The sequence below is a fragment of the Petaurus breviceps genome, unplaced genomic scaffold (assembly GCF_028583685.1).
Source record: "Petaurus breviceps papuanus isolate PSGF00001 unplaced genomic scaffold, PetGlider_PUasm1.0 99, whole genome shotgun sequence".
Taxonomy (NCBI): Eukaryota; Metazoa; Chordata; class Mammalia; order Diprotodontia; family Petauridae; genus Petaurus; species Petaurus breviceps.
Window position 1 is genome coordinate 22,599,429 of NW_027187465.1, and position 21,802 is coordinate 22,621,230.

General features: G+C 40.2%; 1 protein-coding gene across 2 annotated transcripts in view; it reads right to left on the reverse strand.

Annotated features, from left to right (window-relative positions):
- Window positions 1-21,014, reverse strand: part of TCTN1 (tectonic family member 1) — a 49,165-nt gene extending 28,151 nt beyond the window's left edge. For both annotated transcript variants that reach the window (XM_069081844.1, XM_069081843.1), the window contains exons 1-3: window positions 20,687-21,014; window positions 6,625-6,745; window positions 689-819 (exon numbers count right to left, since the gene is read on the reverse strand). In XM_069081844.1, the coding sequence (XP_068937945.1) occupies window positions 689-819; window positions 6,625-6,745; window positions 20,687-20,972 (538 nt within the window). In that variant the 5' untranslated portion in view covers window positions 20,973-21,014. The remainder of the gene's footprint in view (window positions 1-688; window positions 820-6,624; window positions 6,746-20,686) is intronic.
- Between the last annotated feature and the right edge of the window lie 788 nt (window positions 21,015-21,802).

Sequence of the window (21,802 nt, forward strand, 5' to 3'; positions counted from 1 at the left end):
AATATGTCAATGGGCAGAAAAATGGTTCACGGTGTCATTATTTCCTGTTATAAATTACCAATCAATAACTTAAGCTGCTCTCTCTTAATTATGAAGGAAAAGTTGAAACAAAATCTTAATACTGATAAAAAACAATGAACTACATAGTTGAAAAATATTTTTACTAGATAGGCAGTGCCATAAATGAATATCCCTGGTCTTTCTAATCTCTCCAGTCTTAGTGGCATTTTCCACTCTGAAAATGGACCTTGATGAGCCTTGATCAAGGCTAAATGAACTGATAAAAATAAATACTGTTTTTATGCAAATCTCCTCAATAAAAATAAAAGCAAAAAAGGAAACAGGAACTACAGCTACTATTTAAAACTGTACCATTACAACAAAGAGGAAGTAAAATTTAAAAAAAACATTCAGAAAATGAAAATCCAGAAAGCTTGGTATACTATAAATTAGGAAAACATAAACACAATTACTTCAAAAGAAAATTCATTAATTTACAGTTGAGTTCCTTGAGGAGATTTGCAAAGAATCTGAAGAGGAAGAATAACTCCCTTGTACTCTAGCTGAATCACAAGGAGGGTTAGGCTACTTGGATCCTAAATTCAGGTTTTATTTTTGCCACAAAATAAGTTTAAAGGAAACTTTTCCCCTGTGTCTTAATTAAATACACTTTTCATCAGATACTTACAGTTGAGAGTGTAGAGGCACAAAACTGATGGATTTGTTTGCTCCATTAACTGAAACAGCCTTTCAGGTGGATGTGCTGTAAAATTCATTTCATATGAGGCTATCTTCTGAAAGCAGAAATGACTGTCACCTCTAAAAACAAAAGAAAAGGCTTTAAAATCTCTAACATAGCCCATTTTGGCAAGACTAGTTTAAAACTGTCAGCTGGACATATTTACTAGGTTAGCAGCTCTACTGAGACTATAGTGAAAATACGAAATAGATCCATTATTGTTAAGTTTATTCACTATTAAAGGGTCTGGCATTTTCAATTCTATCTTTCCTATAATGAAAGAAAAAATCTAGACAAGTATAAATAATCACCAAGAAATTTAGTACAATACAAAATAGTCTAGAACCTTGTGATACAAGTGAGCATTAATTAATGGGATAAAAATCCATGGAGGATTAGACTACAAGACAATTTTGCTTGTAACTATGACATCAGGAATGATTCAAGAATTTCTAGTTTGCCGAACTGAGGTATGAATTAAGGACTATAAGAACACATCATGTGCAGGGCAGCTAGGTGGCACAGTTAATAGAGCACCAGCCCTGGAATCAGGAGGACTTGAGTTCAAATCTTGCCTCAGACACTTAACACAAAACTAGCCATGTGACCTTGAGCGAGTCACTTAACCCCAACTGCCCTACCTTCCCCCCTCTAAAAAACAAAAAAAAAAAAAAAAAAGAATACATTATGTGGAATAAGAAAAAAATGGCCCTGCCTGAAGTTATCTGATCATTTTTGGTGCTTATAAATCACAGCATATCCAAGCATACAAGGAAGTCACAGATGGCAATCAACGTGACAGATGGATGGACCAAACAATGAAGTCAGGAAGATACAAAAATAAAGAGCAGGAGAGTTAGCAGGAGAAACACTGAGGAAGACAATGCTAGCAGGAGTTATGAAAAGACATCTAGCAGAGTAGTTAATGATGATGATGACAAATGATGACCAGAGCAGAAAGTGACAACTGAAAGCAGAAGGGAAATAGATGACAGAGACAGCAGACTTGCTAAAAGTAAGGACGATCATATGATCAGCCCATTCACTCTTATTTGGCTGCTACTGTGTACAAACCCTATGCTAGGCACCGCTGGGGACAGAATAGAGCATAATGCAGTAAATCCTTCAAGGAGATTACAATCTAGAAAAAGACAAAAAACATACACACATAAAAAGGATAACTAACAATATAAGGGAGCAAATGATAGTTGACAAGCGAGTGGACCATAGAAGAGGAACCAGGAGTCAGAGGCAGAAGACATCACTTCCAAGTAGGCTGATCAGAGGGGAGAGTGGGAAGGACTGCGAAGGTACAGGAGAGCAGGAAAGTCATCCTAGAGAGGTACAGAGGAGAGAACAAAGATGCAGAGGTAGGGATGTAAGAAAACAGTTTGGGGACAGCGAATGAATAATCTGGAGATAAAATAGGGTCGGATTGTGGGGAGCCTTAAATATCACCCAAGGAATCCGAATTTTATTCTAAACTGGCCTGTACAACATAGGGCCCACAGGCTCTCTGCAGTCCACCAACGGATTTCGGGTGACCTGCTAAAAATGTAGGGTTGCCACTGCACACTCTCCTTTTTGTTACATGACCCACGACAACCAACCATCGTCAGTCTATCTCTAATCTATCTGTAGCCAAAGAAGTTTTGCCTATTTTAATTTTAGCCCCTACCTACTGCCAAGTTCTGCAGGTTGGTTCTAAAGGCAACCAAAAAGCATTAAGGGTTTCTAGGAAGGAAAATGACACAACAAATACAGAGTTTTAGGAAGGTAAATCTGGTGATGGTTCATGTGATAGGCTGGAATGGAGAAAGAACAGGGGCAGAGACCCCAGTGAGGGGGCTGTCACAGCAGTGCAACAATGCAGTGAGAAAGGGCTGACCTAAGAGAGTCATTGTAAAAACAAAAATAGAAAGGACCGTTATGTAAAACATCATTGATGAGAGAGATTTTATGCCAAACTGGACATGCGAGGAAGGGGAGGAGAGAGAAAAAAGAGTTAGAAATAATACCAAGCAAGGTTCCTAGCAGTTTCTAGCACCCCCACCCCACCCCCACCTGGGGGGTAAATGACAGCACTATTGACAACAATCAGGAAGTCAGGAAGGAGAGCCTGTTTGAGGGAAAGGTACTATAATCAGTTGCTGACATGCTTTCTTAAGTCTTTATCATCTTTTTTAAGCTCATGAGAGGTAAAATATAGTAAACCTTTGACTACTAGGAACCTAACTAACCAGAGCACTCACTTAATTGTTATCATTCTTTTCTTTCCCCCAGGTGAAGGCAATGGTGTAAGCAAAGACACAGAAGTAGGAATACACAGAGCACACTGTGGGGGCAGTAAGAGTGTTTTCATTCTTCCAACAATTCTACCCTTCCACTGCCACATAACATTCCACTTTCAGGAGAAAGAGGAAATAGGCCAAGTTCCTATCCCAAAGAAGGGCAATGCCAAAGAATGTTCAAATTACCTAATGAACACACCGGCAAGATTATGCTCAAGATTCGGCAACTTGGGCTTCAGCAATATGTGAAGCAAGAATTACCAGAAGAGCAGGCTGGTTTTCAAAGAGGCAGAGGCCCTAGTGACCAAATTGCCAACATTTGGTGGATTATGGAGAAAGGAAGGGAGTTCCAGAAAAAACCATCTACTTCTACTTCATTGACTACATTAAAACCTTTGACTGTTTGGATCACAATTAAATGTGGCAAGTCCTCAAAGAGATAGGATCATTTTACTTATCTCCTAAGGAACCTGTTTGCAGATATAACCAAACATAAAACAACTAATTGGCTGAAGATTTGAGGAGTATGACAAGACTGTATATTGTCACCTTATTTATTTAATTTATATGCAGAGTACATCATGTAAAATACCAGGCTGGATGAATCAAAAGCTGGAATTAAGGCTGCAGGGAGAAATATTAACAATTGCAGATATGTAGATGTTACCACTCTGATGGCAGAAAGTGGAGAGGAATTAAGAAGTTTTTTTGATGAGGGTGAAAAAGGAGAGAGTAAATGCTAGCTTGAAGCTTAACATAAAAAAACTAACATCTTGGCAACTGGTCCCATCACTTCCTGGCAAACAGAGGGAAAAGAAATGGAAGCTGGGTTGGGGTTCAAAGATCACTGCAGACAGTGATTGCAGCCATGAAATTAAAAGACGCTTGCTCCTTGGCAAGAAAGCTATGACAAATCCGGACAGCATGTTAAAAGGCAGAGACAGTAGCTTGAAGAGAAAGCTATGGCTTTTCCAGTAGCAATATATGGCTGTGATAGTTGGACTTATAAGGAAAACCAAGCACCGCGAAATTGATGCTTTTGAATTGTGGTGCTGGAGATTTTGAGAGTCCCTTGAATGGAAAGAAGGTCAAATCAAATCAATACTTAAACTAATTCAGGCTATTCACTGGAAGGTCAAAAACTGAAGCTAAAGCTTAACTACTTTGACCACATAATGAAAAGATGGGACTCACTGGAAAAGATCCTGATGTTGGGAAAGACTGAAGGAAAAAGGAAAAGGGGATGGCAGAAGACAAGATGCATAAACAGTATCATGGAAACAACAAACATGAATTTGGACAGACTCTAAGAGATGGTGGAGAATAAAAGGGCCTGATATGGTATGGTCTATGGAGTCACAAAGAGTGAGACACAACTGCACAACAAAAACAGATATCTTAATTTAGCAATAGTTAACAGACATTTTTTAGTTAACTTTCCATTAACAAGAAAATGAAAATGAACCACATCTTGTCTCTAAAACTTTCTATTTAATTGTGGTCTTATGTTTTAGAATTGTTTAGAAATGGGACAAAGTTCCATTCTAATGAGGAGTAGTCTTGGGCTTTTAAAGACTATGTCAGGGGAGCAAAAACTCTGGTAGGTTCTCCCAAACTAGAAAGGCTTTGGGTGCAGCCTAGCCACAGACTGATTATGCTTTCTAAGGATCAGCCTATTTAGGAAGGGGGAATCTCATCACCAGTAATCTACTTGGTGATTAATTCTTTGACCAAGGCAACTCATAAAAGTGGAAAATACAAAATGGCGCTCAATCTTTCCACTTCAATAGTAACAGTAGCTGATAATGGAACTAGGAATCAGTTTTTACCCTGTCCATAAACATTAGTTTATACACTGGCACTCTATGAGATTCTTGTTCATTGAATGAATGGATAACTTTGCACCCATCTTGATTTTCTTGCTATAAATGAAATAAGACCAAAAATATTGCAGATAAACAGAAAGCTCACATATTTTCCATGGAAAGAAAAATAAAGGAGTTCGTGGAGTTGGCTTTATCATGCATCTAAAAGGAAACAAGAAATATCATTTCCTAAGACATTTAGTTATCTCTCATTTGCAAAAAGACCACCATAAAAACGATGGTAGCTTCCATTCCCATCTCTGTTACAGAAGATGATAAGACAAGAGAAAGTCTACTCATAAATCAATCAATAAGCACTTAAGAGACTACACATGGAGCTAGGTTCTAAGGATACAAAAACAAAGGGGATAACAGTCCCTACCCTCAAGAAGCTTGCATTTTAACATTAGAGACAATGAATACAAAACAGAGGCAAGGTAACCTTGGAGGGAAGGCACTAACACTTGGAAGCACCAAGAAAGGATTCATGAAAGAGGTGCTACTTTGACTGAGTCTTGAAAGAAACCAAGGACTCCAAGAAGTGGAGGTGAAGAGGGGAAACATTTCAGGCATGGCCAACAACCAGGCTAAAGAAGAACTCAGTAAGATCAGTCCTCCCATTAAATCAAAATATATTTTGCTACCTGATGACTTCAATGAATACATGTAGGAGAGATTGACAAAAACATGTTGGAAAATTTGGTTTAAGGGTAAGGAGACACGCCAAAGGTTTCTGGACTACACAGAAGTTTCACCCATATTTATCATTAACTCCTTTAGGAAAATAAGTAGGAGAGGTAACTGATGGACAGCTGGCATGCTCCAATGATATCCACATAATTGTCAAGAGAATCTGAGAAAGGCTACCAAATCACTGAAGACCCTGCATGACACGGCATGAGTGTCATGTAGGATGTAAAGGCAGGGAAGGATTGTGCTTTACATTGTTGGAGGGGGTAGTGACATGGAGAAGATCAGAAATCCACTAGGATATTGGGAGAATGGGTCCACTTTTCCTTTGGTCAGCAAAAGAGCTCTGAAGAAAACAGAATGAGTAACTTTGAAAAGCATTCATTCTATCAGTTATCATTGGCTAAGCCTTCTATAAGGCTAAAGCTAAATTATCTTTCTCAGAATCATAAGCTCGTCTCATGATCCTACTATCTGCATCAATTCTCATCCTCTGAGTACTTCTTTTTAAAAAAAACTTTGAAATTTGACATATCGTGCACAGATAATTTAAGAAAGATTTTTCCAATTATAATCATCTGGGAATGGTATTTTCCACCATTCTCATGTACAATAAGAACTGCCAGAATTTTTGGAAATTTATCTGTCATTAAAGCCTAAACAAAGCCTTTCTATCTATTGAATTCTTTGTCATATCAGTAAAATTGTATGAACTCAAACTGTACTTTTTTTCCCACAAGATGTTAATGAGGATAGTTTACTCATGTTACAAGATGGCTGACTTGAAATGATCTGAAATAATTCCCAAAGCAGAAAAACAGACTGATTTTCCTTCTAGGGACAAAGTATTAGGCAATGGATAAACAGTTGAAATGATATACACTAGCATTCTGGAAGTAGCAAAAGCACAAAGGGAAGGCCTCCAAGATTGGGTAGATACTCTTTGAAGATTGATCAGGAAGCCTGGAGGCATTGGAGAGGTAAGTATCAAGTGTCAATCAGAAACTACTAGATTCACCTTACTAAGCTGTAAACTTACGAGACAATTCGAACTGAGCATGTGGAGAAAAGACTGATATCTGTAGAAGTGCAGTCGGGATCACAGCAGCAGTTAATATCACATTCTTCTGCTAACAGGTCACATACACACAGTGTAGAAACTAGAGGAAACAGAGTAAGTTAACAAAGAGTCACATATATTGATAGTAACTACCATGGGCATTTTAATCTACCATGTACTTTAGGAAAGGGGTAAGATTTGTGCTTTCTTTGGTACAGGGAACTCCCAGGTGAGAAAACTCCCTCCACCAATGCAGGTCAGCACCTTCTCTGGGATTTGTAGTCTTTCTGGAGGGAAGAAGGCAGGGCAATTGGGGTTAAGTGACTTGCCTATGGTCACACAGCTAGTAAGTGTTATGTTTCTGAGGCCGAATTTGAACTCAGGTCCTCCTGATTCCAGGGCCAGTGCTCTATTCACTGCACCACCTAGCTGCCCTGGGATTTATAGTCTTAAAGAGTAGCCTAGAGGCCTGAGAAGTTCAGGGACTTGCCCTGGGTCATGCCCTACATGTTTCAGAGGCAGAACTTGAACTCAGATCTTTCTGGCTTTGAAGCCAGCTATCAATTATGACAAGCTGACTTTCTACCATATACTTTACTAAGATAAAATCTGATGACTTCCAAAGTTACATATAAATAATTCTAATGCTGATTTTAGAGAATAGACTATTACAAGTTAACCAGCTAGATTGTCATTTTTTAATCTATTTATTTATTTTGTTTTGATATAAAATACTTTCTCAACACGCAAATAATGGCCTCCTTCCAAGTACATTCTCTGCTTTATATGATTACACACACATAATCTATATCAGATTGCTTACCACCACAGGGAGAAGGCAGGAAAGAAAGGAAGGGATAGGATTTGGAACTCAAAACTTTAAGAAGAAAAAAAAATGTATATGCCAAAAAAAAAAAAACCCAACACCACAACAAAATACATTCCCCACAGTATATTTTTAACAGAAAGGAAGGGGGCATTACTTAATTTTTGATAGTACAGGAGTAACACTAATCATGGTATTTGACCAGAGATCTGTTATCTCTCAATGTCTGACTTCATTTATAATGTTGTAGATAGTGCTTATGCTAGACCTTATCTGGGGAGTGAAATTTATGCTTTGCCATAAGGATGATACAACTTTTAAAGAATAATGAGGGAGGCGGAGCCAATATGGCAGAGTAGAAGCAATCCCCAATCCATGTAAAAAGGGGACTCTAAACAAACTTTGGAGCTGCAGAATCCATAAAATGACACAGAGAGGCTAACCTCCCGCTGAGGACAGCAGGAATCCAGTGCAGTACTCTGGGCGAGGCTTTAGCCCCAGGGCAGGCCTGACCAGCCGCTGGCCAGAGGGACTCCAGATCAGCAGCAGCGGTGGCTGTTTCCAGATTTATCAACACATAGATGCGAAGGACAAAGTGAGAGGTCAGTGAAGTCTGGACTTTAGGACCAGTAAGTGGGAGTGCGTGGCTTTTACCCCGGGGGGGTGAGAAGACGCTGAGACGCTGGCACAGCCAGCCAGTGTCATGTGGCAGCTTCAGCTTCTGGCCTGCAGAGTATAGGGGGACCAAGCACCAGTCTGATGGGGTAATCGCTCTTGCTTTAACCTGCTTGGATCTGGATTGCAGTCTAGGGTGGAGGTCCTGGGGTGTGTGTCCAGCTTGCCAGAGCGTGTGGAGACCTCAGAGAGGGCACCCAACTAATACCTCCAGCAGCTGAGAAAACCCCAGCATTTGGGACAAAAGCTCCCCTGTCTGGTGGCAGAGTCGTACTGTGGCAAAAAGCCCAGGGGTCAAGTGAATGAGGGGCGACATGACCAAGCAAAGGAAACAAAGCAGACAGAAGATTCCAACATTACACTCCTATTTTGGGGACAAAAAGGAGCAAAGCATAGAACAGGAGAAAAACAGTGAAGTCAGAACTCCTATACCAAAAGCTTCAAAAGAAAATACAAGGGGGTGGCTAGGTGGCACAGTGAGTAAAGCACTGGCCCCGAAGTCAGGAGGTCCTGAGTTCGGTTCCGGCCTCAGACACTTAACACCCACACAAAAAAACTAGCCATGTAACCTTGGGCGAGTTACTTAACCCCAATTGCCCTCCAAAAAAAAAAAAAGAAAGAAAAAGAAAATACAAGCTAGTTACAGGCCATAGAGGGCCTTAAGAAGCAGAGAAGAGAAGTGGAGGAAAAATTGGGAAGATAAATAAGAACAATGCAAGAAAATTATGAAATGAGAGTCAACAGCCTGTCTGAGGAAAATAATACCTTAAAAAACAGACTGACTCAAATGGCAAAGGAGGCTCAAAAAGGCAATGAGGAGAAGAATGCCTTAAAAAGCCAAATTTGCCAGATAGAAAAAGAATCTCAAAAGCTCAATGAGGAGAACCATTGCTTCAGAATTAGATTGGAGCAAATGGACTTTATGAGAAATCAAGATGCAGTTAAACAGATCCAAACAAATCAAAGAATAGAAGGCAATGTGAAATATCTCATGGGAAAAACCACTGACCTGGAAAATAGATCCAGGAGAGATAATTTAAAAATTATTGGACTACCTGAAAGCCATGATCAAAGTAAGAACCTAGAAATCATCCTCCAGGAAGTTCTCAAAGAAAACTGCCCTGATGTTTTAGTACCAGAGGGCAAAACAGAGGTTGAAAGAATCCACCAATCACCTCCTGAAAAAGATCCCAAAAAGAAAACTCCTAGGAATATTATAGCCAGGTTCCTGAATTCCCAGATTAAGGAGAGAATATTACAAGCAGCCAGGAAGAAACAATTTGAATATTGTGGAAACACAATCAGGATAACACAGGATCTGGCAGTTTCTACACTGAGGGATCAAAGGGCTTGGAATATGATATTCCGGAGGTCAAAGGAGCTGGGATTAAAACCAAGAGTCACCTACCCAGCAAAACTGAGTATCGTGTTTCAGGGGAAAATATGGTCATTCAGTGAAATAGAGGACTTTCAAGCATTCTTGATGAAAAAACCAGAGTTGAATAGAAAATTTGACATTCAGATACAAGAAGCAAGAGAAGCATGAGAAGGTAAACAGGGAAAAGAAATCATAAGCCACTTATCAAAGTTGAACTATTTAATTCCTACATGGAAAAACTATAATTGTAAGTTATGAAACTTTTCTCAGTAGTTGAAGGGATTAGAAATATATACATATACATATATATGTCTATATATGAGGGTATATGGGCATATGAATATATATGTGAATGTGTGTATATGTTTACAGGTATACATAGATAGAGGGCACAGGACCAATTTAACAGGAGGGATGATACTTAAAAGGTAAAATTAGGAGGTGAGAGGAATATAATGAGAGGAGATGGGGAGAGACAGATTGGGGTAAACTATATCATAGAGAAGAGGCAAGGGAAAATGGTTACAATGGAGGAGAAGAATAGGACGGCAAAAGGGAATGGGTCAACCTTATTCCCATTGAATCTGGCTTAAGGAGGGAGTGAAATACACACTAAATAGGGTATCTCACCCTCCAGGAGAGTAGGGGGGGAAGGGGATGAGAGGGGGGATGATGGAAGGGAGGGCAGGCTGGGGGGGAGGGAAGTTGGAAGCACCCACTTTTGAAAAGGGACAGCATCAAAGTAGAGAATAGGACAAGTGGGAGGTGGGATAGGAGGGAGGGAGATATAGTCAGTCTTTTACAATATATCTACTATGTTATTGTTTTGCATTAGCCACACATGTACAACCTATACTGAACTGCTTATCTTCCCAGTAAGGGTGGATGACAAGGAAGGAAGGGAATGAATCTGGAATTTAAAGCTTTAAAATCAAATATTCAAATATATATATATATATATATATGTGTGTGTGTGTGTGTGTGTGTATATACTATTATTAATACCATCTTACATGTAATTGGGAAATAAGATATACAGGCACTGAGGCATAGAAATCCACTGGAAAAGTCAAAAGGGATATGGGAGAGAATAGATTGGAGGAGGGGATATCCTGTGGGACTGCTATTTTGGGGGGCTGGGTAGGGGAAAAACGGGGAGAAAATTTGTAACTCAAAATCTGGCAGAAAGTAATGATGTAAATCAGAAGTTAATAAAGTATTAAAAAATAAAATTAAAAAAAGAGAATAATGAGGAATGAGGAAACTGAGGCCCAACATGATGTTAGTTTACCTCTTTGGAACAAAGAGGTAGGGTATCCATATGAAAAAATATATATTCCAAATCACCAATAAGAGGAAAAATTAAAGTTAAAAGAATTCAGAGGTTCCATGTCACACCTATCAGACTGGCAATGATTACAAAAGAAGAAAATGGCAAGTGAGGGAAGAGCTGTTGGGAGTATGTGCAGAATAAAGCACTGTCAGTGCAACCATAAATCAATCCAACTAGTCTAGAAAACAGTGTGGGATTAGAAGCAAAAAAGTTACTAAATTGTACACAACCTCTGACCTAGGAGTATTCCAATTAGGCATGCACTTTTAAGAGGTCAAGGACAGAAAGAACCCAAATGCACAAGAATACAACAGTGGCACTTTTTGCTATAGCAAAGACCTGAATAGAAAATATTCACCTAGAGAATGTATGAACAAATGAACATAATGGATTTTTTGTGGCATAAGAAATGATGACAATGAGATTGTGAGAAATACCGACTGAAATAAGTTGAACCAGGAGGACAATTTAGGATAAATCATAATCTGGGGAGAAAATAACACACAAAAAAAGAACATCAATAAAACAAGTTTTAAAATGCACAGGGAAAAAGGTACAGACAAGGACACAAGTAAAGCAATTTTGTTCCCTTGTTTAAAGTAGTATATGTGTGTGTATATGTATCTACACAGGGGTTTCTTTTTTAAAACGTACATGGCAGGCACAGGACACACACCTGGAGCCCCTGCTTGATGACACCAAGGCTGGTGGATCGATGGAGTTGGGGAATTCTGGGGCACAACAAAGCTAAAGCCCATGGGATGTCCAAGTCTGGAACCAATATGGTGAGCACCTGACATCACATGCACACTCAGAAGTGGGAAATTGATGCAATCAATAGTGAGGTAGTCCCATGAGTGGCCACTTAAGTGTCAGTCTGGGCAAGAGAGGAAGACAGTCTCCAAAAAAAAGTACATAACAAAAGTTCAGTTTTTTATGCAATCTTTTCTGTTCTTTGTATCTTGAAATATCTATCTAGTATTTTTATTTTTTTCCCCAGTTGCATGGAAAAAATAATTTTTAACATTCATTTTTAAGACTTGGAGTTCTAAATTCTCTCCCTTCCTCCCTTCCCATCCCCTCATTGAGAAGGCAAGCAATTTGATATGGGTTATACATGTGTAGTCATGAAAAACATTTCCATATTAGTCATATTGTAAAAGAAAGTATAGATTAAAAAAACACAAGAAAAATAACGTTTTTTTAAAATATGCTCCAACCTGCATTCAGACACCATCAGTTCTTTATCTGTGGATGGATATAAGTTTTCATCATAAGTCCTTCAGAATTGTCTTGGATCATCATATTGCTAAGAATAGCTAAGTCATTCATAGCCAATTATCTTATAATATTGCTGTTACTTTGTACACAGTACATTTCACTTTGCATCAGCTCATATAAGTCTTTCCTGGTTTTTCTGAGAGCATCTTGTTCATAATTTTTTATAGCACAATAGTATTCCTTCATAATCACATACCACAACCTGTTCAGTCATTCCTCAATTGATGGGCATCCCCTCTATTTCCAATTCTTTGCTGATAGAACAGAGCTGCTATAAATGTTTTTGTACATATAAGTCCTTTTCCTTTTTTGCTTTTCTTTTATCTCTTTTGGAATACAGACTTAGTAGAGGGGCCTAGAGGGCATGTATGGTTTTAAGCCCTTTGGGCATAGTTCCAAATTGCTCTACAGAATGGCTGATTCATAATTCCATCAACAATGCATTAATGTCTACTTTTCCCATATCCCCTCCAATATTTGTCATTTTCCTTTTCTGTCCTATTAGCCAACCTAATAGACATGAGATAGTACCTTAGAATTGTTTTAATTTGCATTTCTCCAATCAACAATGAATTAGAGCATTTTTTCATACAGCTAAAGACAGCTTTGATTACTTCATGTGAAAGCTGTTCGTATCTTTTTATCATTTACCAATTGGGGAACAGCTCTTATTTTTTATCAATTTGATAGTTCTCTACATGTTTGATAGAAGCCTTTATCAGAAAAACTTGCTTCAAAATTTCTTTCACAGTTACTATTGCTAACTGTATTTCCCTCCATCCAATGCCCCCATCATTTGTTCTAAGCTCTCTCTCCTTTCACCCTGTCTCTTCTCAAAAGTGTTTTGCTTCTGACTAACCCCTCCCTCAATCTGCCCTCCCTTCTTATTATCCCTTCCCCTTCTCTGTTCCCCTTCCCTCTGACTTTCCTGTAGGGTAAGATAGATTTCTATGCCCAATTAAATGTGCATATTATTTCCTCTTTGAGCCAATTCTGATGAGAGTAAAATTCACTCACTCCTCACCTCCCTCCTCTTCTCTTCCATCATAAAAGCTTTTTCTTGCCTTATTTATGATAATTTACCCCATTCTACCTCTCCCTTTCCTCTTCTCCCAGTATATTCCTCTCTTACCCCTTAATTTTATTTTTTTAGATATCATCCTTTCATATTCAACTCATCCCTGTGCCTTCTGTCTATATATACTCCTTCTAACTTCCCTAATAATGAGAAAGTTCTTCTGAGTTACAAGGTTCATCTTCTCATGTAGGAATATAAACGCTATAACCTTAGTAAGTCCCTTAAGATTTCCCTTTCCTGTTTACCTTTTTATACTTCTTTTGAGTCTTGTATTTGAAAGTCAAATTTTCTATTCAGTTCTGGTCTTTTGATCAAGAATGCTTGAAAGTCCTCTATTTCACTGAATGTGTATTTCTCCCCCTGAAGGATTATACTCAGTTTTGCTGGGTAGGTGACTCTTGGTTTCAATCCTAGGTCCTTTGCCCTCTGGAATATCATATTCCAAGCACTCCAGTCCTTTAATGTAGAAGCTGCTAAATCTTGTGTTATCCTGACTGTAGCTCCACAATACTTTTACTTTTTTAACAATACTTGAATACTTTCTTTCTGGCTGCTTGTAATATTTTCTCTTTTACCTGGGAGCTCTGGAATTTGGCTATAATACTCCTGGGAGTTTTTCATTTGGGGATCTCTTTCAGGAGGTGACTGGTGGATTCTTTCCATTTCTATTTTACCTTCTGGATCTAGAATAACAGGGGAATTTTCCTTGATAATTTTTTTTGAAAGATGATGTCTAGGCCCTTTGTTTTTAATCATGGTTTTCAGGTAATTTAATGACTTTTAAACTATCTCTCCTAGATCTCTTTTCCAGGTTAACTGTTTTTCCAATGAGATATTTCACATTGTCTTTTTTATTTTTTTGTTTTATTGTTTCTTGATTTCTCATAAAGTCATTAGCTTCCATTTGCTCAACTGTAATTTTAATGAAATTGTTTTCTCTGCTTTTGTGCCTCTTTTTCCATTTGGTCAATTCTGATTTTTAAGGCCTTCTTCTCCTCATTGGTTTTTTGAACCTCTTTTACCATTTAGCCTAGTCTGGTTTTTGGTTTTGTTTGTTTGTTTTTTAAGTTTTTCTTTTTTTTTTCTTGCTTTTTGGAGGACAATTGGGGTTAAGTGACTTGCCCAAGGTCACACGGCTAGTTTTTTTTGTGTGTGTGTTAAGTGTCTGAGGCCGGATTTGAACTCAGGTCCTCCTGACTCCAGGGTCGGTGCACTATTCACTGTGCCACCTACCTGCCCCTGTTTTATAAATTTTTAAATTTATTTTAAACTTAAATACAAAGTAAGAAAAGAAAAAAAAACATTGCCATGTTCACAGCACAATATAAGAGAGGATTCAATATAAAGCAGTAAATTTCCATTTCAAGAAAACCTATATAATAAATATGATAGGGGCGGCTAGGTGGCTAGATGTCAGGAGGAACTGAGTTCAAATCCAGCCTCAGATTCTTAACATTTACTAGCCTTGTGACCTTGGGCAAGTCACTTAACCCCAATTGCCCTGCTCTATCCCCCTTCAAAAAAAAATAAATGCTACACATTTTTTCAAAGCTGTCCAGCTTTTCTTTGCTTTCTTCTAAGTTTTCTTTTGTTCTCTGCTATGCACTTACTTTTATTTTTTCCATTCCTCTACCTCACCCCACCCAAGAAGGCTACAATTAAGCATTGATAAACAGACACACACAAACACTAATACACACACATATATAAATACATAGATATCTATAAATACAGACATACACACATGTGTTTGCTCATACACATATATGTAAGGCTGTATTATGCTTATTTCTGCTTATCATCTGCTTCTATGAAGGTGGATAGCATCTTCTTTCATAAGTACAAGTCCTTCTATGTTTTTCTAAATCAGCCAGCTAGCTCATCATTTCCAACACCACAATAATATTTTAACCCAATTCCATTCTGAGAGATTGTCTATAAAAGTTTTCTTTTCCAATTTTCTGCATTCCTTTTATTTTTGGCTGTGTATGTTTTATTTGTGCAAGAAAATTTTAATTTAAAATAATAAAAATTGTCCATTATACACTTCAATAACACTTTTACCTTATAACATGGTTTAAGGTCTGATACTACTGGATCTGCTTCCTTTACATCTCATTTCCCCTGGTTTTTTTGAAGTTCCTGATCTTTTTTTGTTCTCTAAATGAACTTTGTTATTTTTTTCTAACTCAGTAAGATACTTTTTAGTAATTTAATTCAGATGGTACTTCATAAATAGATGAGTTAGGTAAAATTTTCAATTTCTATGTTGGCCTAACCTACCCATGAACATAATTATTACTATTATTTAGATCTAACTTTATTGTATAAAAAGTGTCATGTTTATATTCATATAGTTACTGTGTCTGTTTTGGCAGGTATACTCTCAGGTATTTTATACTATCTAAGCATTTTAATTGGTCTAAAACAATATTGAATAATATGGCTGACACAAAAACCTATTTTTCTCTTTTGCTTAAAACATTTTAGCTTTACCTTTGTCTGAAATTATGATTACTACCCCTGCTTTTTTAATATAGTAAATTCTACTCCTAATCTTTATTTTATATTTGTATCTCTCATTTTTATAGCATTTCCTGAAAGCAATATATTGTCGAATTCAAATTTTTAATCTATCAGTTTCCATTTTAAGTGTAAGTTCATCCTACTCTAAGCTATAATTTACATGTTGTATATTTTCCTCCTTCCTATTTGTCCTATCTTTTTCACCCTATTCCTATCCCTCCTCACTCCTGTTTTACTTCTACCCACTACCTTAACCTCTTATTCCTTAACCTACCAACCCCTATAAGAATCCTTATCTTATCCTCTCTCCTCACCCTATCCCCTTGCCCTCTTATTTCTGAATTTAAAAGCATATATGTATATGTACATGTATATGTATATGTATATACACACATATATGTATTTATAAATTTGTTCCCTCTTTAACCCATTCCTGATGAGGGTATCATTATCTTCCTCTTCCTCTGAATATGAACCTAGATCTTCTCTATCTCCACAGTAGATATCAATGTTTGGGTTCTTCCTCCTTAGCTTGCTCATTTTTAGTTTTTTTTGTTTTATTTTATTTTTTGCAGCTATTAATGTGTGATCAAGTTCTAGTCCCAAGATATGGGGAATAATGCCCCAAGCCTCAGGTCCTTCTTATTGTTATTTTCTGAGGTCTGTCCCAATTCAATTTTTGGCTCTCCTCTCCACTCCTCAGCCATGGCTAGAGTCCCTGGTCAAGCTGTCCCACAAATGTTCTTAGTCCCTGTGGTCCCCTCCAGTGGCTGCAAACTATAGCTGTCCTGTCTTACGTGGAACTAGAACCAGAGACGCTTCTCTCCTGCAAGTGCCCACAGCCAGCTAGGTCCTTGTCCCTCTGTTACTGCACTCATCAGGTGTGTGCTAGCTCCTTCTCCCTGCAGCCATGGGATGCATCTGATCAACACAGCTGTGTTTGGCATCCTTCCACCTTCAATCTTCTCCTCAGCCATCAGACCCCACCCCCACCCCCACCCCACCACTGTCCATGACATGAAAATTTCTAAGGCTGAGGCTGCCTCCCAACCCCAGATGCCTCCCAGGCTTACTGTTTGTTGATTTCACAGAAATTGGCCTGGAGGTGTCTGCTCTTCACTCAGGCCAAATCTCTGCCCCTGGAGGTCAGGTCTTTCCTGGGGTCTTCTTAGGATGTCTTAGGAGAACAACTGCTTTACCCTGACTTTTGCTTATTTCCACTGCTCTATATTCCCTCTGAGGTAATGTTCTGTCTTCTTCTATTGAAGAATTTTGGAGAGTCAAAAGTTTTCTGACCTATTCCACCATCTTCCCAGAATCATCTCTCTAGTCTGTTTTTTAAATCACTATTTTCTTCAGTATTTTTGTGTCTCCAGTACCAAGCTGCTGACTTGTTTTTCACGATTTTCTTGTATCACTATCATTTCTATTGCCAATTTTTCCCCTCTCTCTTACTTGATTTTCAAAATCTTTTTAGGGGCGGCTAGGTGGTGCAGTGAGTAAAGCGCTGGCCCCAGAGTCAGGAGGTCCTGAGTTTTGTTCCAGCCTCACACTTAACACCCACACAAAAAAGCTAGCCATGTAACCTTGGGCAAGTTACTTAACCCCAATTGCCCTCCAAAAGGCAAAAAAAAAAAAAAATCTTTTTGAGATCTTGCATGGCCTGAGACCAATTCATATATTTCTTGGAGGCTTTAGATATAGGAGCTTTGACTTTGTTATCTTTTTCTGAGTATGTGTTTTGATCTTCCTTGTCACCATAGTAACTTTCTACAATCAGAATATTTTTGTTGTTTGCTCATTTTCCCAGCCTATGTCTTGACTTTTTTTTTTTTTAAGCAATCAGGGTTAAGTAACTTGCTCAAGGTTACACAGCCAGGTGTTTCTGGGTGGGTGCTAAGTGTCTGAGCCCGGGATTCAATCTCCAGGTCTTCTCAACACTGGAGCCGGTGCTCTTACTCGCTGTGCTACCTGGCCGCCCCTTATGTCTTGACTTTTAACTCTTTGTTAAAGTAAGGCTCTGCTTCCACGGTAGAGGACGCACCTGTCCTTTTTTTTTTTTTAGTTACATAACTGGGTACATGTTATTAACCTCTGAGTCATGTTTTCCTAATTTCTAAAATGGCGGGGGGAGGGGGGAGAACCCTGGGACTTTTACCCTCACTGGGCTGTTGTTATAAAGGGCTAAATAACCATGATGGACTGGGCTTCATCTTCCCTATCACTGGTCCTTTCGACCTCTAACATTCTGAATTTATTCATGACATTTTCCCTGGAAGTTCCCAAGCCTATATGGTTCAGATAGCAAGCTTAAGTCTTAGAATTGGAAGACTCAAGAGATCATCTGGTTCAATCCCCATATTTACATATGAGGAAACTTGAAAGGCCAGAAGAATGGCAATTACTTGACTAAGGTCATACAACATGGAGCATAAACAGGCTTTAAACTCAAGACTTCAGAAATAGTGCTCTCTCCTCCTCCCCACACTTCCTCAGTGGGTTTTCTAGAGACACACCCTTCTGATGGTGGCAGGTTTAGATGGCACTCCACGGTCTGAGTTTTACCCAAAAGGATGAAAGGGCTTATCAGGGCTTGTCACAATCTTCTGAACCAAGCATTCTATGCCCACACACTTCCCTAGGATTGGACAAAGGATGCTCAAAGAAAACAGACTTCTGTCTCACAATTCAGGCATTCAGGTTTCAACCCTTTCCCAACTAGGTCCAACATATCTCCCTCTCCTCATCTTCCCTCATGCCACCCCTCATGTCATTCGCATCCAGGACAACAGATGAGGTCACTGATTTTGTCACATTAATAGTCTCTTTTTATTTTAGTGGAGTACTGTCTGATTCTGCATTTCATTGCCAGGATGGTATAAGTGACTTTGGCTTAAAATCACATGAAAGTGTAATCTCCTTGAGAGTAGGGATTGTTTCATTTTTTGTAGACACAACACATTCTTGTTGACTGACTGAAATTATTTATAAATGATTAGTATGATCAGAAATGACAAACAAGATTATTCAATAAAACTGTGAGAGCACTAGTTAACCTTAAATTCATATATACATATCCTCCTATCATTGCCATATCTATGACCTGGGGTGCCAACTCTTCTCTCCACAGAGCTGGTGCTTCCTCTACACACAGTAGAGGCTTAATTGATGCTCTGCCGTCAGCTGCTGTATCTGCATGCTGGGATATCACCCCTTGGGACTCAGTTACTCCTCAGCACCAGTCTTCCTCCCTTCCCCACACAGAGAGCACACTTGGTACAGACAGCAAGTAACTTCCACTAGGACAAGGAACACATGTTTTATCCAAACTTTCAGTCTCTCCCAGTAGCTAGAACAAAGGTCAACACAGGAGATAAAATAATATCTTCATAAAAACTCTTAATAAAACCTTTTTCATATTATACATGTTGTTATGGTCTTTTTTCGGATTCCTATTAGAGTTTGGTTCAAAGTACCAAAAGTACAAACAGTAGTTTTAAATGTAAAATTCCTACCTCCCCGAGTACCTGAACACTGAATTTTACATAAAGAAAGCATTCAATAAGTAGGATTACTTATTTATAGATGGAAGGGACCTTAGAGGTCACTGAGTCAAACCCTTTCATTTTTCAAATGAAGTAACTGAGTCCCAGAGGGGTTCAGTGGCTTGCTCAGTGACACAGGCAGTATCAAAGAGAACAGTCAAGCCCAGGCCTTGTCCAAACACAGCATGTACTCTGTCCTCCACATTAAGCCCTTTATATGTAGCTAGGTGGCACTGCAGATAAAATTCCTGACCTGGAGTCAGGAAGACTTGAGTTCAAATCTAGTCTAAGACACTTACTAACTCTGTGAACCCTGGATAAGTCATGTAACCTCCATTTGCCTCAGTTTCCAGACTCCAATAGCACAGGATTGTGGTGAAGATCAGACAAGATAACACACATAACATATGCCACATAGCATATAGCTATATGGGGTGTATGGGGTGTTCATGGAGGATGAGCACCTCTGGTGTGAGAGCTTGCCACGCTCAGCAGACAGGCTAAGGCAGGCTGCAGGCAACTGACAGGCCTCAAACCCGTCAGTGGGTTATGGGGATGTCCACCTCAATCATGTGAAGGCTTTCCCCAGCAGAAGGGGAAGATAAGAATGACTGAGGGCCATGTCCAGAAGACACCAAGGCCATCCACTGCATTCGGGGCCATAGCCAGTTGTGATGACTTTTGCCTTGCTACTGGACTTGCATGACTTGGGAAGAGTGAGGCTAACTCACTGAAATACAGTTCAGGAGTCGGAATGTCGCCCCATGATGTCACTGGTGCTGTATACATACATAGCCACATAAATGCGAGTTATTACGAAGTTACTGTATCTGTACGTTGTTATTCCCTAACACACTCCTTACTTCATGAACCTGGATGTATATGTCCTCTAATGATGGGTGCCATAGAGTCTAATGCCCTGGACCTAGAGTCAGGAAGCCCTGAATTTAAATCTTTCCTCAGACACTTGGTAGCTATGGGCAAGTCGCTTAATCCCTGTTTGCCTCAGTTTCCTCATCTGTAAAATGGGCACAGCAGCAGCACTTCTCTCACAGTGTTAACTAAAGCAGAGTTAACACATATAAAACCGCCTACAAACCTTAAAGGATAAATAACATCAATGTTATTCTAACGATTAAGATTCACTTTGGTTTTTGTTTCTCCAGCTCCTAGCACAGGCAGGGCCTGGCACAGTTTGCTGCCTGATGGAGAGAGCTCTGCATACAGCAGGGGCTTAACAGATGCTCTGGCATCTGCACGCTGGGGTCTCACCCCCTCCTCGGCACCAGTCTCCCTGTCTCCCTCCCCCACACAGAGTGCGCTCTGTGCACACAGCAGGCGCCTAATAAGTGTTGCTGTCGCCCGGCTCGCTGCCCGCCCCCGCCTCCTCAGTACCCACCATCCGTGACCGGGCTGGGCCTCAGGGCACGCCGCGCCTCCTCCTCTGGGAAAGGAATCAGGGGCAACTGAGGAGAAGCGGTCTGGGCGGCCTTGAGGACCTCGCTCTCGGGCCACTTGTCCCTGGAGCCTGGAGTGGGCCCAGCATCGGGGTCTTGGGGTGATTCGGTGTGGGCCCGAGGTTGGGGTCCGGGGTCCGGACCCTGCGCTGCCCCCGGGCCCAGGAAAACGAGTAGCAGTAACAGGAGGTACCACTCCCCCATCTCAGTCCACAAGTAGGCCGCCATGCCGGAAACGCGCGTCGTCTAGGCAACGGCCCCGGCCGAGCGCCGGGCATCATGGGAGGAGGCGGGAGGGAGAGGGGCGGAGCTGTCTGGGAAAGGTAGAATGGGGCCGGGGCGAGGCGGGGGAAGGCGCGGGGCTAAGGCCGGCTGGAGGAGGGGGCGGGGATTGAAGATTGACGTCAGAGACGTGGAGCCTAGGCTTCAAGCGTGGGGGGGGGGAAGATGACGTCAATAAAAGTAAGCCACCCCTGAGGACCCGTGGAGCCCGCAGTCCGGGGTGCAGAGCAAGGGTGCTCTAGGGAGGAGGAGGATGCGCCCGGGAAGCCGAGCAAAGTTCAAAAAGGGGAGGAGATTGACGTCTGCGCAGCCTAGCGAGGTTAGGAGAGTAGAAGGGAATGACGTCAGGAGCTTAGAGCCCTCTCTCTCCTCCTCCCCATGCCCCACTGTGCACCCGCCCGTGGAAAGAGAGAAAGATTAATGTTAGGGGCACAGAGCAAATCTCTGTGCTCAGAATAAAGACCTCCATGTGATGTCAGGGGCTTAGAATCTCCTCCCTTCATTCCCCGCCACTACTACCCCCAAACACACACACACACACACCTGCCGCAGGAAAGGAGAAACATGAATGTCTCTTAGAGGCACAGAGCATGTCTAGGAATATGGAAGGGGATGGCGTCAGGGGCTCAGAGTTCTCCCCTCCCTCCCTCTCCTTCCACCCCCGCCCGTACCCCTGCCTGGGGAAAGAGAGGAAGATTAATGTTAGGACACAGAACAAATTTAAGGAATTGGAAAGGATATCGGGTGCTCAGAATAAAGACTGAAATATGACATCA